Source organism: Oncorhynchus mykiss, chromosome 10 (assembly GCF_013265735.2).
Source record: "Oncorhynchus mykiss isolate Arlee chromosome 10, USDA_OmykA_1.1, whole genome shotgun sequence".
NCBI classification, from domain to species: domain Eukaryota; kingdom Metazoa; phylum Chordata; class Actinopteri; order Salmoniformes; family Salmonidae; genus Oncorhynchus; species Oncorhynchus mykiss.
In genome coordinates, this window is record NC_048574.1 from 25,857,607 (window position 1) to 25,877,804 (window position 20,198).

General features: G+C 42.3%; 2 protein-coding genes across 3 annotated transcripts; one reads left to right on the plus strand and one right to left on the minus strand.

Moving 5' to 3' along the window:
* Positions 1 to 728: 728 nt before the first annotated feature.
* On the minus strand, positions 729 to 8,314 carry rfc2 (replication factor C (activator 1) 2). 2 transcript variants are annotated; one of them, XM_021617863.2, is made up of 11 exons: positions 8,172 to 8,314; positions 7,460 to 7,529; positions 7,314 to 7,355; positions 7,065 to 7,171; positions 6,811 to 6,912; positions 6,607 to 6,707; positions 6,183 to 6,340; positions 5,863 to 5,928; positions 5,677 to 5,757; positions 1,978 to 2,091; positions 729 to 1,797 (listed from the first exon to the last, which is right to left on the minus strand). In XM_021617863.2, the coding sequence occupies exons 1-11, from the start codon at positions 8,279 to 8,281 to the stop codon at positions 1,687 to 1,689; spliced, it is 1,062 nt and encodes a 353-aa protein (XP_021473538.1). In that variant the 5' UTR covers positions 8,282 to 8,314; the 3' UTR covers positions 729 to 1,686. The 2 variants fall into 2 exon arrangements, with proteins under 2 accessions (XP_021473538.1, XP_036845845.1); XM_036989950.1 differs by lacking the exon at positions 5,677 to 5,757.
* Positions 8,315 to 8,411: 97 nt separating this feature from the next.
* LOC110533539 (E3 ubiquitin-protein ligase rififylin) lies at positions 8,412 to 20,198 on the plus strand. The gene is made up of 6 exons (XM_021617864.2): positions 8,412 to 8,542; positions 13,093 to 13,271; positions 14,054 to 14,191; positions 16,359 to 16,670; positions 16,970 to 17,180; positions 17,694 to 20,198. Exons 2-6 carry the CDS (start codon positions 13,101 to 13,103, stop codon positions 17,873 to 17,875), a joined length of 1,014 nt encoding a protein of 337 aa, XP_021473539.1. The 5' UTR covers positions 8,412 to 8,542; positions 13,093 to 13,100; the 3' UTR covers positions 17,876 to 20,198.

Below are 20,198 nucleotides of genomic sequence, written 5' to 3' on the forward strand. Positions count from 1 at the left end.
GGGTGCAACTCAATAGTAAGAAAATGTTCTTAATGTTTTGTACACTCTGTATATTTTGTGTGTGTGTGTGTGTGTATATATATATATATATTATTATTATAATATAATATTACATGTGTGTGTCTTGTGATCTTTTTATATTCTTACTTAGTATTTTCTTTTTGTTTCACTCACTTTTCTTTTTTGTTTTCTGCCCAATTTCATGATATCCAATTAGTAATTGCCACTCACTGCTCTTTGACTTGCACTGTTGGAGCTCAAGAGCATAAAAATGTCATTGTTCCCTGCAATTACATCTGCAACCCTGTGCATGTGACTAACACACTTATTTGATTGTCACTTGCCTTATTTGGATGTCAGACAATGTAATTTGATTAAAAAATGTATTTCTTTCTAGATGATGATCAATGTTCATATGAGAATGTATCACTAGATGGAAAAACAATCAGCCATGACTCTGGTATGCACATTAAAAGGAGTAAATCTAGGCCTATCCTTCCCTTGAATTAAGTCATATTTATGAAGATTGCTTTTGGAAAAGTTTAGTTTTGAACTTGGAGTCGATTTCTTACATTTGATATTTAACTAAGATTATTCTCCCCACACCTTACAACTAACAGATGGATCAGATTACCAGAACACTGAATTCCTGGAGCAAATGAAAATGGGGTCAGGGGACGGTAAGTCACCATAGTGCTTTATAATAATTGCTATGAACGTAGGATAAATGCACTAATTGTAAATCACTTTGGATAAGATCGTCTGCTAAATCCACATTTCCAAACTCCGGTCCTCCAGTACCCCCAAAAGTACATATTTGTTGTGGCCCCAGACAAGCACACCTGATTCTACTTGTTAAATCAAGTGTTTTTGGCTGGGGATACAACAAAATGTGTACTGTTGGAGATACTCAAGGGCTGGAGTTGGAGAAACACTGTGCTAAATGATTGCTTACATGTAACTAACTAGGAATTTACTTTTATTCGTCACAGATGAACCAGTTTATGTCAACAAAACGGCATGATATGGAAACTACATGCTCAACGAGTAGATGACAATGGGAATGGAATGTTCTTACCATCTTTGTTGAGATGCTTGGATAAATGCTAAGTGATACAAATGTCAATGTGCTATACCAGAGCAATGCCATAAGGGTAAACACCCAAACAGTGTTACTACTTCATAATGAATTCCCTTGAGTCTAAAAATGTAGGGGAACCATGTACAGTACTTTGATTGTTGGAGTGTTACAAAATGAATAAAAGAGCTCAGAAACAGTTAAAATCTAGATAACATGTCAGTCTGTACTAATAAATCCTTAATTCAAAACTTAAGTTTACAACCTCTTTATATTCCAATAAGTCATAATTACAACACTGATTTATTACAGAAGTGACTTACAATAGTATTTACATGAACTAACTTGTATAAAATACAAAATGTATTTCATCCAGAAATGTCTAAACAGAAAACTCCCCAGGACTCGTAGTCAGAGTTTTTGAAGCAAAGTCGTGTACATTATGAACGAAACAGAAGAAACCAGCCAAACATGGAAGGACAATAACGAAAAATGTAAATTTGCATTTCGTAGAAAGTGTTTTGTTCCCCCTAATGAACACAACCCCGGAGAGACAGACAGGTGGGAGGAGAGACAGTGCTGAGATGGGTGGCAGCGTGGGTGGGGTGTTAGCTGGTATCCGGGGTGGCCGTCTTGCTGCACAGTCGACCCAGGAGGCCTGCCATCTGCAGCAGGGAGTTCACGCCCTCTGCCACCTTCATGTGGGTGTAGCCTATCTCCTGAGAAAAGGGACAGTAGAAAGGGAGCGAAATGAAGAGGTGATATGGCTTACATTTTGGCACTTCTCAGCCATTCTGTTTCACCCAACTAAATCCTTTCAGAAAAGAAAACACAGGAAAGGATCTGACATAAGAGACATACATAACAATATACAACTGCAAACGTGTTTTGTCTCTTACCTTTATGAACTCCAGCTTGAGATACTCCGGCATCTGGAAAGTCTTACACACTCTGAAGATGTTACCGATGATGTCCTCAGGGGAGTAACCCAGGGCCCACAGCTGCTCAATAATCTAAACAAGCAATAATTGCAGATTATTTTGACAATCTATAAATCTATAGGTGACTATCCAAATAAAGTGTGACTAATTTATATATATATATCACACACACACACAAGTTTGCGGTCCCTTGTGAAATGTCCTTGTTTTTGAAAGAAACGCACTTTTTTGTCCATTAAAAGGCCAGCATCCCGGAGTCACCTCTTCACTGTTGACGATGAGACGGGTATTATTTAATGAAGCTGCCAGTTGAGGACTTGAGCCGTCTGTTTCTCAAACTAGACACTAATGTACCTGTCCTCTTGCTCAGTTGTGCCCTGGGGCCTCCCACTCTTTCTATTCTGGTTAAACCCAGTTTGCGCTGTTCTGTGATGGGAGTAGTACACAGCGTTGTACGAGATCTCTTGGCAATTTCTCGCATGGAATAGCCTTCATTTCTCAGAACAAGAATAGACTCACGAGTTTCAGAAGAAAGGTCTTTGTTTCTGGCCATTTTGAGCCTATAATCGAACCCACAAATGCTGATGCTCCAGACACTCAACTAGTCTAAAGAAGGCCAGTTCTATTGCTACTTTAATCAGAGCAGTTTTCAGCTGTGCTAACAAATGCAAAAGGGTTTTCTAATGATCAATTAGCCTTTTAAATTATAAACTTGGATTAGCTAGCACAACATCCCATTGGAAAACAGGAGTGATGGTTGCTGATAATGGGCCTCTGTAGGTATTTTTTTTATCAGCCGTTTCCAGCTATAATAGTCATTAACAATATCTACACTGTATTTCTGATCAATTTGATGTTATTTTAATGGACAAAAAAAATAAAATAAATAAAGCACAAGGACATTTCTAAGCGACCCCAAACTTTTGAACGGTAGTGTACATGCACAGTACCAGTCAAGTTAGGACACCTACTCATTCAAGGGGTTTTCTTTATTTTATTTTTTACATTGTAGAATAGTTAAGACATCAACTATGAAATAACACATGGAATCATGTAACCCCCCAAAAAATAAAAGTTAAACAAATCACTATATATTCTTCTAAGTACCTACCCTTTGCCTTGACAGCTATGTACACTCTTGTCGTTTTCTCAACCTGCTTCACCTGGAAGGCTTTTCCAATAGTCGAAGGAATTCCCACATATTCCGAGCACTTTTTGGCTGCTTTTCCTTCACTCTTCGGTCCAACTCCTCCCAAACCATCTCAATTGCGTTGAGGTCGGGTGATTGTGGAGGCCAGGTCATCTGATGCAGCATTCTATCACTCTCCTTCTTGGTAAAATAGCCCTTACACAGCCTGGAAGTGTAACTCTAATGGACTTTATCTGCAGTCGCAAAAACCATCAAGCGCTATAATGAACCTGGCTCTCATGAAGACAGCCACAGGAAATGAAGAACCAGAGTTAACTCTGCTGCAGAGGATAAGTTCCTTAGCGTTAACTGCACCTCCGATTGCAGCCCAAATTTGTCACCGTGTTACATGGAGGTGTGGGGGTGCCTTGCTGGTGATTTTTTTGTTTGTTTTTCATTTAGAATTCGAAGCACGCTTAACCAGCACGGCTACCACAGCATTCTGCAACGATACGCCATCCCATCTGGTTTGCACTTAGTCCCAGTATCATTTGTTTTTCAACAGGACAATGACCCAACACACACCTCCAGGCTGTGTAAGGGCTATTTGACCAAGAAGGAGAGTGATAGAATGCTGCATCAGATGACCTGGCCTCCACAATTTCCCGACCTCAACCATATTGAGATGGTTTGGTATGAGTTGAACCGCAGAGTGAAGGAAAAGCAGCCAACAAGTGCTCCGCATACGTGGGAACTCCTTCAAGACGGTTGGAAAAGCAATCCAGGTGAAGCTGGTTGAGAGAATGCAAAGCGGTCAAGGAAAAGTGTGGCTACTTTGAAGAATAAATCTATTTTGATTTGTTTAACACTTTTGGTTACATAATTCCATGTTTTTTCTGTCTTCACTATTATTCAACAATGTAGAAAACAGTGCAAATAAAGAAAAACCCTTGAATGAGTAGGTGTCAACTTTTGACTGGTACTGTGTGTGTGTGTGTATATATATATTATACAGTGGGGCAAAAAGTATTTAGTCAGCCACCAATTGTGCAAGTTCTCCCACTTAAAAAGATGAGGCCTGTAATTTATCATAGGTACACTTCAACTATGACAGCCAAAATGAGAAAAAAAATCCAGAAATTCACATGGTAGGATTTTTAATGAATGTATTTGCAAATTATGGTGGAAAATAAGTATTTGGTCAATAAAAGTTTCTCAATACTTTGTTATATACACTTTGTTGGCAATGACAGAGGTCAAACATTTTCTGTAAGTCTTCACAAGGTTTTCACACACTGTTGCTGGTATTTTGGCCCATTCCTCCATGCTCTAGAGCAGTGATGTTTTGGGGCTGTTGCTGGACAACATGGACTTTCAACTCCCTCCAAAGATTTTCTATGGGGTTGAGATCTGGAGACTGGCTAGGCCACTCCAGGACCTTGAAATGCTTCTTACGAAGCCACTCCTTCGTTGCCAGGGCAGTGTGTTTGGGATCATTGTCATGCTGAAAGACCCAGCCACGTTTCATCTTCAATGCCCTTGCTGATGGAAGGAGGTTTTCACTCAATCTCACGATACATGGCCCCATTCATTCTTTCCTTTACACGGATCAGTCGTCCTGGTCCCTTTGCAGAAAAACAGCCCCAAAGCATGATGTTTCCAGGGGGACACGTCTGGCACTGCAGGATTTGAGTCCATGAAAGGCGTAGTGTGTTACTGATGGTAGGCTTTGTTACTTTGGTCCCAGCTCTCTGCAGGTCATTCACTAGGTCCCCCCGTGTGGTTCTGGGATTTTTGCTCACTGTTCTTGTGATCATTTTGACCCCACGGGGTGAGATCTTGCGTGGAGCCCCAGATCGAGGGAGATTATCAGTGGTCTTGTATGTCTTCCATTTCCTAATAATTGCTCCCACAGTTGATTTCCTCAAACCAAGCTGCTTACCTATTGTAGATTCAGTCTTCCCAGCCTGGTGCAGGTCTACAGTTTTGTTTCTGGTGTCCTTTGACAGCTCTTTGGTCTTGGCCATAGTGGAGTTTGGAGTGTGACTGTTTGAGGTTGTGGACAGGTGTCTTTTATACTGATTTCAAGTTCAAACAGGTGCCATTAATACAGGTAACAAGTGGAGGACAGAGGAGCCTCTTAAAGAAGAAGTTACAGGTCTGTGAGCCAGAAATCTTGCTTGTTTGTAGGTGACCAAATACTTATTTTCCACCATAATGTGCAAATAAATTTATTAAAAATCCTACAACGTGATTTTCTGGATTTCTCTCTCTCTCATTTTGTCTGTCATAGTGTACCTATGATAAATTACAGGCCTCTCATCTTAAGTGGGAGAACTTGCGCAATTGGTGGCTGACTAAATACTTTTTTTGCCCCACTGTATATCAGCTATATGATCATACTATATTCTAACTAATTAGTTATTGGTCACTTCAAGAACCATGCTTAAAGGCTACAGAAATTAGGGTTATTCATTGAGAGCCATATGATTATATTTATGTCTGTTATTGAATGTGGATTGCAATACCTTGTAAGCCTCATCAATGTTTGCATTGACACAGTGTTCGAGCATGCTTTTCACCAACAGGGGGTGTGGCTCATCACACACCTGAGAAAAACAATTCTTTACTCTTTTTTCATTCGAAATAGAGCTAGGCATGTCAACTTTGTTCTAAAATGACTGAAAAAGATAGGTTTGGAAACAGAACTGTACCTTGAACACATTCTCACTGTTAATGTAGCCAAACCCAGAATTTGTGGACTGTAGGTTATTCAGCGCCTGATGATGCAAAAAAAGACAGCTTAAGTTATATAGTTTCACACGTCTCAGCCAGACTTGGCCCAAAAGTACAAGGCACTATGAGGAGCCATGGATATACATTGTTCAACAAACTTCAGATTTTTAAAGGGTGCCATGTTTACACCCAAACCGCCTAAGACATTCCCAATCTAGTCAATGGTAACAAGAATGCTATTCTCATGGAACCCTTAGTGCCAACATGGAGGTTGAGGACAGTTGGCCCTTTTCCCCACCTGTCTCATGTCTCCCTGGGCGGTGAAGATGATGGCCTCCAGGCCGTCGTTGCTGGTGACCAGGCTCTCCCTCTCCACCACCTCCAGCAGACGCATCATGATCTGCTCGTCCCTCAGCTTGGTGTAGCGCAGGACTGCACAACGTGACTGGATGGGCTCTGTGGAGGAGGGGGCACAGCAACATGGAAGACCATCACAACAGTGAAAAAGCCAGGTTGGTTTTGTAATGCGACTGTCGCTTACACTAGGGTCTCTATTCAATACGACAGCATCGGTGTTGAACTGTTAAATCAAATGTTATTTGTTACATGCACCGAATACAACCGGAGTAGACCTTACCATGAAATGCTTACATACAAGTCCTTAATCAACAATGCAGAAATGTTAAATATTTTCTCAAAAATAAATTAAAAAGGACAGTCACCAATGATCTTGTCGGAGGCGTTGCATGCCAGAGCGAAGCGTGTGGTTTTAGAGTATATCTCCATGGTCCTCCTCAAGGCCTGCTGGGCTCCGTCTGTCATACTGGTGGCACAAGCACAGCCGTTACAGACACAGTTAGGACACATAGGTACAGGTACACTAGATCAGCTTTCAGCTTAGATGTCGTGACCCTCAGTTGACTTACCTGTCAGCCTCATCCAGGATGATGATCTTGTGTCTCCCTTTAGGGAGGGTGACTTTCTGCTGGGCAAACATCTTGATCTTGTTTCGAACTACATCAATACCTCTGACGAAGGTGGATGACAATGTGTTAGTGTAGGCTTCACTTTCTAAAGAAACACAACGTGATTCTAACTCAAAATGCAGCTCCTGGACTCACAGGTTGTGCACTTAAGTATTCCAGTGTAACATTTTTCATGGTAGACTTCACTTACTCACCTGTCATTGGAGGCGTTCAGTTCCAGGACAGCATCTTTCATGGCTGGGCCCAGAAGAGCTCGCGCCAAACACAGAATACTGGTGGTCTTTCCTGTACCGGGGGGACCCTATAATATTGATAATTGTGTTTAAAAAGAGATGGCATATGAAAGATGGCATAACTTGCATACTATTACTCTGCTGTGCCAACATCTCAGTATGTAATATCATATAGTTATGATTTAAGAATGAATAATTTCAGTCACTCACTGCAATAATGATGTTCGGCACATTTCCCTCTCTGGCAAACACCTGTAAGAAAGAATGGAACAATAATTCATACAGGTAGCTATTATTTAGCATCAAATTGATAGAAACTGTCAAACTACTGTAATAAAATATTGAGGATACTTTACCTCCAATCTGCTAACAGTCTCCTCGTTGCCTACTATTTCATTCAACTTCAAGGGTCTGTATTTTTCAACCCTGTGAGATATTCAGAACATGCATAGCTATCAGCAACAAGCAATTCATAGTGATTCACACAATATATTGATATATATGGAGGGTAGATATGGGCGGCAGGTAGCCTAGTGGTTGGATCGTTGGGCCAGTGCTGAAAGGTTGCCATTTCAAATCCCCGAGACGACAAGGTGACAATCTGTCATTGTGCCCTTTAGCAGGGCCGGGCTGTGACCGTACTCTCCGTGAGGGTGTCAGGGAGGGTTGGGATATGCAATAAAAACACACATTTCCAATTCACGTATGTGTAGAAAACAGGTCAAATTAGCACCCATCAAATTATTATTGCTATAACTTTCACTAGCTAGCTGTTGCTCTATGAGATGATGCTTAAAAGATAGCTAGTTACCAGTATATTTGACATTACATAGCAAGCTATCTACTTACTTTTTGAGAGGCATGCAGAATGGGTTTGTTTTCATAGCTAATAGTATGCCTTGCGTAGTTAAGTACAATGCTAGCATCTGTACTCATGCTTGTGCTGGCTAGCTAACGTTAGCTAGCTAAATTAGCCATTAGCACTACTAGCTGTGCTGAGCGATTTCAGTCCGCTAAGAAATACAGAAATACTGCAAATAGCCAACTAGTCTAGCTAGTAAACCTTACCATGGCAGCTCATATCCACTACTAGACAACTTCGCAGGGGCCTCATCTTTCTTCAGTTGAACTTCTGTTTGAATTTGCTCAGAATCTACCTCATTCATCGCCACGTCCATGTTTTCGGGTGCACAAAATTCCCGCCAAGACAGGAACTAAACAGCTGGCGCTAAACTGACGTCATTTCCTTGAAGATGCGAACAGTCTTCCAACAGTAGATTTTCATACCAGCCAGTTGGTTGTATGGCCAGACATTGAACAACACAGTGGACCAAGTTTATGCTTACGACAAAATCCTGGCTTTGAGACCTTGCATGTGTGTGATTGTTTCAGCAATCCGAGATGGCCGTTACAAAGAGGATTTGCTCCGGGTCACCCAGGTAAGGTCGCTTGAGCATCCGTGTGATCAGACAAGCCGGCGGGTCTAAGAAATTAGAGTGAGGTAGTTTATGTCCAAATCTCAGTTAGTAGTTGCATGATGTCAAATAATTTCAAAATGGAGGCATATCCCCTTTATTGTTCGAAGATGCCATCCTTAATTTTTTCCTATCCTCTTGGCAAGGATCTGGGATATCCCATTCGAAATGGCTGGGTGGAATGAAACATCATGCAGCATCAAGGCCATTCGATCACACGCCCTTGCATCAATCACAGGGATAGTTTAATGTAGGCTAAATATCTCTGTATTGTGCATGCCTTGATTTATTTATCCATTCTTTTGGAATCCAAAAATCAACTGATGATTGTTTGATTTGCATTTTGCAAGGTGCCCCTCCCATGCAATGTCCAAGTTATTCTAGGCGTGACCACCACAGAGGCACGTTGTGGGCTAATTAAAACAGCAATTAGTATCGATTATTACACCTAGCACCCGCTGTTGGCCTAAACAAGACATACAGTCATTCATTGCTGTGTTTTTATAATATTTAATTTGAGCTTCTCTCGAAAAGATGCCGTGTGCACCAGACACCGGTAGGCACCTGTATAGAAAAGTCAGAATGACCCACTGTATTAGGAAGGTGTTCCTTATGTTTTAAATACTCAGTGTATTACTTATTTTGAGAATGGAATATTGACCCTTCAATGTTGCTTGTTCCCCCCCCAAAATTTTCACGTGATTCAGGATTTCATTACATGCATGCAGTTGAAGTCTGAAGTTTACATACACTTAGGTTGGAGTCATTAAAACTAGTTTACATACACTGAGGTTGGAGTTAAAACTTTGTTTTTCAACCACTCCACACATTTCTTGTTAACAAACTATTGTTTTGGCAAGTCGGTTAGGACATCTACTTTGTGCATGACACAAGCAATTTTTCCAACAATTCTTTATAGACAGGTGATTTCACTGTATCACAATTCCAATGGGTCAGAATTTTACAATCACTAAGTTGACTGTGCCTTTAAACAGCTTGGAAAATTCCAGACTATTATGTCATGGCTTTAGAAGCTTCGTATAGGCTAATTGACATCATTTGAGTCAATTGGAGGGTGTACCTGTGAATGTATTTCAAGGCCTACCTTCAAACTCAGTGCCTCTTTGCTTGACATCATGGGAAAATCAAAATAATTCAGCCAAGATAACAGATTAAAAAAAATTAGACCTCCACAAGTTTGGTTCATCCTTGGGAGCAATTTCCAAACGCCTGAAGGTACAACGCGTACTGTTGTTTGTACAGATGAACAAGTATAAACACCATGGGACCACGCAGCCGTCATACCGCTCAGGAAGGAGATGCGTTCTGTCTCCTAGAGAGGAACGTACTTTGGTGCAAAAAGTGCAAATCAATCCCAGAACAACAGCAAAGGACCTTGTGAAGATGCTGGAGGAAACGGGTACAAAAGTATCTACAGTGAGGGAAAAAAGTATTTAGTCAGCCACCAATTGTGCAAGTTTTCCCACTTAAAAAGATGTGAGAGACCTGTAATTTTCATCATAGGTACACTTCAACTATGACAGACAAAATGAGGAAAAAAAATCCAGAAAATCACATTGTAGGATTTTTAATGAATTTATTTGCAAATTATGGTGGAAAACAAGTATTTGGTCAATAACAAAAGTTTCTCAATACTTTGTTAAATACACTTTGTTGGCAATGACAGAGGTCAAAGGTTTTCTGTAAGTCTTCACAAGGTTTTCACACACTGTTGCTGGTATTTTGGCCCATTCCTACATGCAGATCTCCTCTAGAGCAGTGATGTTTTGGGGCTGTTGCTGGGCAACACGGACTTTCAACTCCCTCCAAAGATTTTCCATGGGGTTGAGATCTGGAGACTGGCTAGGCTACTCCAGGACCTTGAAATGCTTCTTACGAAGCCACTCCTTCGTTGCCCGGGCGGTGTGTTTGGGATCATTGTCATGCTGAAAGACCCAGCCACGTTTCATCTTCAATGCCCTTGCTGATGGAAGGAGGTTTTCACTCAATCTCACGATACATGGCCCCATTCATTCTTTCCTTTACACGGATCAGTCGTCCTGGTCCCTTTGCAGAAAAACAGCCCCAAAGCATGATGTTTCCACCCCCATGCTTCACAGTAGGTACGGTGTTCTTTGGATGCAACTCAGCATTCTTTGTGCTCCAAACACGACGAGTTTAGTTTTTATGAAAAAGTTATATTTTGGTGACATCTGATCATATGACATTCTCCCAATCTTCTTCTGGATCATCCAAATGCTCTCTAGCAAACTTCCGACGGGCCTGGACATGTACTGGCTTAAGCAGGGGGACACGTCTGGCACTGCAGGATTTGAGTCCATGAAAGGCGTAGTGTGTTACTGATGGTAGGCTTTGTTACTTTGGTCCCAGCTCTCTGCAGGTCATTCACTAGGTCCCCCCGTGTGGTTCTAGGATTTTTGCTCACCGTTCTTGTGATCATTTTGACCCCACGGGGTGAGATCTTGCGTGGAGCCCCAGATCGAGGGAGATTATCAGTGGTCTTGTATGTCTTCCATTTCCTAATAATTGCTCCCACAGTTGATTTCTTCAAACCAAGCTGCTTACCTATTGCAGATTCAGTCTTCCCAGCCTGGCGCAGGTCTACAATTTTGTTTCTGGTGTCCTTTGACAGCTCTTTGGTCTTGGCCATAGTGGAGTTTGGAGTGTGACTGTTTGAGGTTGTGGACAGGTGCCATTAATACAGGTAACAAGTGGAGGACAGATGAGCCTCTTAAAGAAGAAGTTACAGGTCTGTGAGAGCCAGAAATCTTGCTTGTTTGTAGGTGACCAAATACTTATTTTCCACCATAATTTGCAAATAAATTCATTAAAAATCCTACAATGTGATTTTCTGGATTTTTTTCTTATTTTGTCTGTCATAGTGTAGCTATGATGAAAATTACAGGCCTCATCTTTTTAAGTGGGAGAACTTGCACAATTGGTGGCTGACTAAATACTTTTTTGCCCCACTGTATATCCACAGTAAAACAAGTTCTATATTGACATAACCTGAAAGGCCGCTCAGCAAGGAAGTAGCCACTGCTCCAAAAACGCCATTAAAAAAAGCCAGACTACAGTTTGCAACTGCACATGGGGACAAAGATTGTACTTTTGTCCTCTGGTTTGTCCTCTGGTCTGGTGACACAAAAATAGAACTGTTTGGCCAAAATGACCATTGTTATGTTTAGAGGAAAAGGGGGAGACTTGCAAGCTGAAGAACACCATCCCAACTTTGAAGCACGGGGTTGGCAGCATCATGTTGTGGGGGTGCTTTGCTGCAGGAGGGACTGGTGCACTTCACAAAATAGATGGCATCATGAGGGAGGACAATTATGTGAATATATTGAAGCAACATCTTAAGACATCAGTCAGGAAGTTAAAGCTCGGTCGCAAATGGGTCATCCAAATGGACAATGACCCCAAGCTTACTTGCAAGCAAAGTTGAGGCAAAATGGCTCAAGGACAACAAAGTCAAGGTATTGGAGTAGCCATCACAAAGCCCTGACCTCAATCCTATAGAAAATGTGTGGGCAGAACTGAAAAGGCGTGTGCGAGCAAGGAGTCCTACAAACCTGACTCAGTTACACCAGCTCTGTTAGGAGGAATGGGCCAAAATTCACCCAACTTATTGTGGAAGGCTACCCAAAAGGTTTGACCCAAGTTAAACAATTTAAAGGCAATGCTACCAAATACTAATTGAGTGTATGTTAACTTCTGACCCTCTGGGAATGTGATGAAATAAATAAAAGCTGAAATAAATCACTGCTATTATTCTGACATTTCATATTCTTAAAATAAAGTGGTGATCCTAACTGACCTAAAACAGGGAATTTTTACTTGGATTAAATGTCAAGAATTGTGAAAAACTGAGTTTAAATTTATTTGGCTAAGGTGTATGTAAACTTCCGACTTCAACTGTATCTACAAGGGCTGGGAATTGCCAGGGAACGCGCAATTATCACAATACTTAGGTACCGATACGATATGTTTTGCGATTCTCGCTATTCTATTCTATGTATTGTTATTCGATACTGTGATTTTGTTGGGTTTCGATGATCCAAACATATTGCTCACCATATGTCTGCTGCCGAGGGACGAGAGAGAGCTATGAGAAAATTAACTTTGATCAGTCAGGGAAATAAAGGTGCTGAAAACAAATTGTCTCCCTATTTAAAGAGAACAAGCTATGAAGGAAAAGTTTTGGGTCCGGTACAGCCAACTAGTGAACAAAATAATATTGCGATATTGTCAATACGATACAATATATTGTCAAATAATATCCCGATATGTAACTGTTTCGATCTCCCCCCCATCACTAATATCTTAAATTCATCTGAAAGCCATGCTTCACTATTCTGCAATTACATTTCCTTACTAGGCAACTGTTTTTCTATGTCTAGTCCATAGAACTAGAATTAAGATTCTAATTCCATGTGCAAGTCTTTCCATGAGAAAGTGATGTAATTTCCTGTGTATGTATTTTGTGTGAACAGGCAGGAGCATGTGGACCTCCTGTTGTAGCTGGTTTTGTTTAGAACCCACCGCCACAGTGGAAGAAAACGTCAGCTCCTGGCGCCAGGCCTACACAAACTCGGGCTACAGCCAATCCCTGACCTCTCCCGAACATATGTGCAAGGCCTGCGGAGGCCAATTTGACACCATCGCTAGGAAGGTAAGAGGCACTTGGTAATACCTTGATACATATTGTAAAGGAGGACTGGCTGGTCAGCTCTCATCTGAAATTTGGGTAACAGAGTGTGACTTGAAAGTCTGGAACAGCATAGACCCAAGAGGATTTGATGCAGATGAGCTGCTACAGACTCCAAAGTAACAGATTTGATTGTCAACAGAGTTACTAGAATTTAGACTTCTGTGATTCACTACAATTCTTAGATTCACTATGTCGGTAAGTAATTAATTAGTAGCTGACAGTAACTGACCCTGTACTAGTCAGTCTTAAACACAGAGATGCTCATGTTCTGGAAAATCCTAAATAGTAGGCTACACCTCTAGAATAGTGACTATTTTTTAGAAGGCTGTTTAAATCACTAGCAAATGTAGGTCAGTTATTTCTCCAACAGGCCTTGCCCTCCTGACATGTTTGCCTGCCAGTTGCCACACACAATCTCACCTGCAAAGTAAACAGCAAATTGCATTTTATATGAGTTATTACTGAACGTGCATGGAAGTAAGATCTTATCATCTTTTCTATAAATGTGCCAACAGCTGTTGGCCAGAGGTTAGTTATTTCTGTGAGAAAAGTTGAAGTTTTTGTACAGTATGGCTATTGATTCAACTACTTAACTACCCATCAATAAGGTTCTAGTCTAGAGCTCAGGTAGCCTGCACATTCCACACGCACTGTTATTCTTTCACACCCCTTACTGTGACCGTTCATTCCTTGGTAAGAGTTTCACCCTCACTGTGTCCTGTCCTCCTCTCTCATTAACCCAGCATGTCTGCGTGGACTGCAAGAAGAACTTCTGCGGCCACTGCTCTGTGCAGCTGGAGCCGCCACGCCCGCGCCTCTGCCACACATGTCAGCACTTTCACGGAACCCTATTCGACCGCTCCCAGTTGATGCGACTCAAGGTGTGCCGCTGCTCTTTTTAAATTTATTTTAATTGTATTTTTTATTTTACCCCTTTTTCTCCCCAATTTCGTGGTATCCAATTGTTTAGTGGCTACTATCTTGTCTCATCGCTACAACTCCCGTACTGGCTCGGGAGAGACGAAGGTTGAAAGTGATGCGTCCTCCGATACACAACCCAACCAAGCCGCACTGCTTCTTAACACAGCGCCCTCCAACCCGGAAGCCAGCCGCACCAATGTGTCGGAGGAAACACCGTGCATCTGGCAACCTTGGTTAGCGCGCACTGTGTCCGGCCCGCCACAGGAGTCGCTGGTGCGCGATGAGACAAGGATTTCTCTACCGGCCAAGCCCTCCCTAACCCGGACGACGCTAGGCCAATTGTGCGTCGCCCCATGGACCTCCCGGTCGCGGCCGGTTACGACAGAGCCTGGGCGCGAACCCAGAATCTCTGCTGGCGCTGCAGTAGCAACACTGATTGACAATACATTTCACATGCTGTTGTGCAAATGGAATAGGCAACAGGTGGAAATTATAGGCAATTAGCAAGACACCCCCAATAAAGGAGTGGTTCTGCAGGTGGTGACCACAGACCACTTCTCAGTTTCCTGGCTGATGTTTTGGTCACTTTTGAATGATGGCGGTGCTTTCACTCTAGTGGTAGCATGAGACGGAGTCTACAACCCACACAAGTGGCTCAGGTAGTGCAGCTCATCCAGGATGGCACATCAATGCGAGCCGTGGCAAGAAGGTTTTGCTGTGTCTGTCAGTGTAGTGTCCAGAGCATGGAGGCGCTACCAGGAGACAGGCCAGTACATCAGGAGACGTGGAGGAGGCCGTAGGAGGGCAACAACCCAGCAGCAGGACCGCTACCTCCGCCTTTGTGCAAGGAGGAGCAGGAGGAGCACTGCCAGAGCCCTGCAAAATGACCTCCAGCAGGCCACAAATGTGTCTGCTCAAACGGTCAGAAACAGACTCCATGAGGGTGGTATGAGGGCCCGACGTCCACAGGTGGGGGTTGTGCTTACAGCCCAACACCGTGCAGGACGTTTGGCATTTGCCAGAGAACACCAAGATTGGCAAATTCGCCATTGGCACCCTGTGCTCTTCACAGATGAAAGCAGGTTCACACTGAGCATGTGACAGATGTGACAGAGTCTGGAGACGCTGTGGAGAACGTTCTGCTGCCTGCAACATCCTCCAGCATGACCGGTTTGGCGGTGGATCAGTCATGGTGTGGGGTGGCATTTCTTTGGGGGGCCGCCATGTGCTCGCCAGAGGTAGCCTGACTGCCATTAGGTACCGAGATGAGATCCTCAGACCCCTTGTGAGACCATATGCTGGTGCGGTTGGCCCTGGGTTCCTCCTAATGCAAGACAATGCTAGACCTCATGTGGCTGGAGTGTGTCAGCAGTTCCTGCAAGAGGAAGGCATTGATGCTATGGACTGGCCCGCCCGTTCCCCAGACCTGAATCCAATTGAGCACATCTGGGACATCATGTCTCGCTCCATCCACCAACGCCACGTTAAACCACAGACTGTCCAGGAGTTGGCAGATGCTTTAGTCCAGGTCTGGGAGGAGATCCCTCAGGAGACCATCCGCCACCTCATCAGGAGCATGCCCAGGCGCTGTAGGGAGGTCATACAGGCACGTGGAGGCCACACACACTACTGAGCCTCATTTTGACTTGTTTTAAGGACATCAAAGTTGGATCAGCCTGTAGTGTGGTTTTCCACTTTAATTTTGAGTGTCACTCCAAATCCAGACCTCCATGGGTTGATAAATTTAATTTCCATTGATCATTTTTGTGTGATTTTGTTGTCAGCACATTCAACTATGTAAAGAAAAAAGTATTTAATAAGAATATTTCATTCATTCAGATCTAGGATGTGTTATTTTAGTGTTCCCTTTATTTTTTTGAGTAGTGTAAGTCAAGTAAGTCAAGTGAAAGCTAAAGCAATAACACTTTTCATTCTGTTATTCGTATATCTGTGTAATAACACTAATTACATTAGTTAGACATTGTATTAAGATGTCAAGAGGACATGTTTTAGTAACTGCATTATAGGTGTATAGTAATGTAGTTGAGTTTTTTTTGTAATTACACAGACGAATAGGGAATATCTAAATAGTGTTAGATGGAATTCAACAATAACCCCAAAAACTAGGTGCGGGAGCTGCGCGACTACCTCCACCTGCACGAGGTGCCCACCCAGACGTGCCGGGAAAAGGAGGAGCTGGTTGAGCTGGTCTTGGGCCAGCAGACCCCTAGCACCAGCAGTGAGACCGTGTCCTCCCAGCCCAGGGCTCACAACAACGTCCCTTCCCCAGACACACCATCCCCTCCCCAGACACAGGGCCCTATCAGCCCTGACACATTGAGCCCAGAGCAGCCAGAACAATCAGCTCCCGAGGCAGAGCCAGAGTCAGAGCAGATATCTGATGAGGAGGATGATGAAGAGGAGGACGAAGGTGAAGAGGTAACTGCTAAGTTTAAGGTTTTGGGATTGATTAATCAGTAGCTGTTAGATACATGGATACCTATCACTACCAAGGGGATAATCAATGTCAGACAGCAGCAGAGACGGACTCAAAGACCAGACAAAATACACGTAGACCAGACAAAATCAAATTCATAAAGGTTGTTGTTTTTTGTTTAGCAAACCACTGTTGTTGACAAAGACGAGACAAAATACACACTGGCCAGACCAAAAATACAGACCAGACAAAATATACATTATTATTTTTACCCACCTCCATGATTGTCCTGTTGCTGCAGTCATCAGACAACGAGGAGACCCTGATCCCCGGCCGGAGGGCCTCTCTGTCTGACCTGAGCTGCGTTGAGGACATCGAGGGCCTGAGCGTGCGCCAGCTGAAAGAGATCTTGGCCCGCAACTTTGTCAACTACAAGGGCTGCTGCGAGAAGTGGGAGCTGATGGAGAGGGTCACCCGCCTCTACAACAACCAGAAGGACCTCCAGAACCAAGGTGAGCATTTCCAGTGTGTGGTCCTGTTAGGCTACGTTGGTAATAGCGTGGCGCTAGCAATCCCAGGGAAGTGAGTGCGATTTCCGCTGGGGTCACATATGAAAATGTATGCACTCACTGTAGACTACTCCAAATGTCTGCTAAATGGCATATATTATATCTGGGGATGACTGGTGTGGAATTTTAGCCCGTAAAAAAAAATATATATATATATAGTTCAGTTAAATTCTTTTTTTCATTTTTCCAGTTTCAAATACAACAAGTAAAGGTAAGGGTATTGTATCAAGTTCTAAAGACAAGAGAAGCATGATCAAAAGCATTTTGAGAAGTACTTGAAGATCACCTAAATCATCCACTAATCCAAATGGAAATATTTGTTCCCACTGCTTAAATGTATCCTTTTATGGGCAACCTGCCAAATGTGAAACAATGAAAGATGACCCAAGTAGTTATTTAGAATACACTTAAGAGAGACCTCTCTTCTCTCCTCTTTCCCCTGTTGTTGTACCATAGACCCTGCGGCTCCCAAGAGCCAGGAGGAGAACCTCTGTCGGATCTGCATGGACTCTCCCATTGACTGTGTTCTGCTGGAGTGCGGCCACATGGTCACCTGCAGCAAGTGCGGCAAACGCATGAGCGAGTGCCCCATCTGTAGGCAGTACGTGGTACGGGCGGTGCATGTCTTCAGGTCCTGATGCATTGCCACAGGGAGGGACACAATGGACAAAATGGCATTGCTGCCACCACTGCTCAGTGACAGCATAGCTTACAAGAATACACTATATAAATGTGCACACTCACTCATTCAAACAGTCTTCTTCATACTGGTGTTCCAGAGAAATAACCTGACACCACTTTTCTGGGTTCTCAGTTTTTCTACTCCACCTGAACCTATTGTTTCTGATCTTTCAGCGTCTTACAAGAACTCAAGATTTCAGTACAATAACTTTGTTATTCAACTAGTTTTACTCTGTTGTTCATATCAATAGCAAAACAGAGCGAGTGGCCAGAATGGTGCTATTTGACCAATGGTGAACAACACTCAGGGCCCCATTTTGACAAGGCGAATAAGCGGCGGTAATGTAAGAGACCAAAATTTGGAAAACCTCAAAACAGTTTATTTCCAACCTTATCGCCTCAAGCAAGGCTTGGAAAAAGCAGGCTTGGATATGACGGTGTGGATATTTAATGCAGGCAATGCAGTAGTTGTGTAATTGGTGCAATAAGTGGCGCACAGAATATATGAAGTGCTAAGGTCTGTTTTGCGTCCTTCAAATGGCACTCTCTGACTTCAGTAGCTGCAACCCAGCTGATCTGTTAATTGGTTTTGTGGTCCAGAGCTATCTTTAGGTTGCAGTGCACTTGCTAAGCATAGAACCCAGGCCTTATTTGTCTTATTGACGATCCTTCAGACACAGATATGTGTGGTGGTTGAACATAGCATCCTAGGAGTGGAAACAGCCCTTTAAATGCAATTGTCTGCATGTAGCTCACCGAAAGTACTTGAGGGTCAAGGAGGCATACGGCTTGGGTTCATTTGCCCGTTTATGGTCAAAATACCCTTTAACTTGTAGATATTTTATCAAAACTGGAAAAGAACACACATTGACTTGACAGTTAATATACAGTTCTGTAAATGAGCCACAATGGGTACATTTTCTGAAATGTAAACCATGCACAGTACGGTAGATATGCATTTATACAAATTCTCTGGATGTTGTCAATTGTTTGCTGCTGTTTGAGGTTGGTTCTGTGACCTTACCCCAAATTAGATTTGAGGTAAATAAATAGAGCTGACCTCGTTTGGCAGCATGTCTACATTCTAAGGCTCTCACCATCCCCCTCTTATCAGCAAGTGCCCCAGAATGGAATGCTCATTGACTATGCAGTGCACTGAATGCACTCGTTTCCTAATGACAAGTTGATGTATTATGTTAACTTCTAGTTTATCAAAACATACGTTTTCTGAAAATGTACTTTTGTTTGTGTTGAGTGTTTTTTAGGAGGGGTTCATTCTATTCCAACTAGGCAATTCAGTAAATTTATTGAGATTGAATTTTTTTAATTAGGGGCAATTTTCGGTAATGTTAATTGGAATGCATTTGTCCAATTTCCTGTAATTGAAATGGTTTGCCAGCCCTCTCTGCAACTAACATTTATGGAACATGTTGTTTTAAAATCATAGAGAAAACTAACGGTTCACTTTTAAATGGTCTTTCTACTGTACATCTTGTTTTATAGGTAATGAATGTACCATAAAACTGCTCATATAAGGAAAATGCACTTAAACTAATTAATGTCTGTTTTAGTGAATTCAAATCCGCTGGGATAGACTCTGTTCATCCCAGATACCCAGTCTGTCTGAAATGAATGTACTGGTTTTAAGTTGTTTAGCTACAATAACAAAACCATTTCTTACTGTGACTGCCAATATCGCAAATAGATTTTTACACCAGTCTGTTTGATATGCCTGTTGTCAATAACTATTATAATATCATGCAACAATATTAACAATCTCACATGTCATTTGCAGAGAGCAGGTGAAATAATATGTCAGTGTCATGAGACAACTGGAGCTATTTTATTTTTTTTTTACAAACTTCTCGTTTTTATCCTGCATATCAGTTTATACAAGCCAGGTTGTCAGTCAACTCACTCCTTTCTGAGGAGTGTTTTCTGCACAAATTATAACATACAGTGCCTTGCAAAAGTATTCATCCCCCTTGGCGTTTTTCCTATTTTGTTGCATTACACCCTGGAATTGAAATGGATTTTTATTTGGATTTCATGTAATGGACATACATAAAATAGTCCAAATTGGTCAAGTGAAATGGAAAAAAAGAACTTGTTTGAAAAATAAAACTGATAAAAACGGGAAAGTGGTGGTGCATGCAGTTGAAGTTTACATACACCTATGTTGGAGTCAACTCGTTTTACAACCACTCCACAAATGTTTTGTTAACAAACTATAGTTTTGGCAAGTCAGTTAGGACATCTACTTTGCATGACACAATTCAT

What these genes read in the sequence shown, in the direction of transcription:
- rfc2 (XM_021617863.2), bottom strand. Translation starts at nt 8,281, where the DNA reads ATGGACGTGGCGATGAATGAGGTAGATTCTGAGCAAATTCAAACAGAA. An exon ending in ATCCTGGATGAGGCTGACAG is followed by an intron (nt 6,708 to 6,810) that starts GTAAGTCAACTG and finishes TTGTGCCACCAG; the next exon opens with TATGACAGACGGAGCCCAGC. An exon ending in ACAGTGAGAATGTGTTCAAG is followed by an intron (nt 5,758 to 5,862) that starts GTACAGTTCTGT and finishes TGTTTTTCTCAG; the next exon opens with GTGTGTGATGAGCCACACCC.
- LOC110533539 (XM_021617864.2), top strand. Translation starts at nt 13,101, where the DNA reads ATGTGGACCTCCTGTTGTAGCTGGTTTTGTTTAGAACCCACCGCCACA. An exon ending in CCCAGTTGATGCGACTCAAG is followed by an intron (nt 14,192 to 16,358) that starts GTGTGCCGCTGC and finishes CCCAAAAACTAG; the next exon opens with GTGCGGGAGCTGCGCGACTA. An exon ending in AGGAGGACGAAGGTGAAGAG is followed by an intron (nt 16,671 to 16,969) that starts GTAACTGCTAAG and finishes CTGTTGCTGCAG; the next exon opens with TCATCAGACAACGAGGAGAC.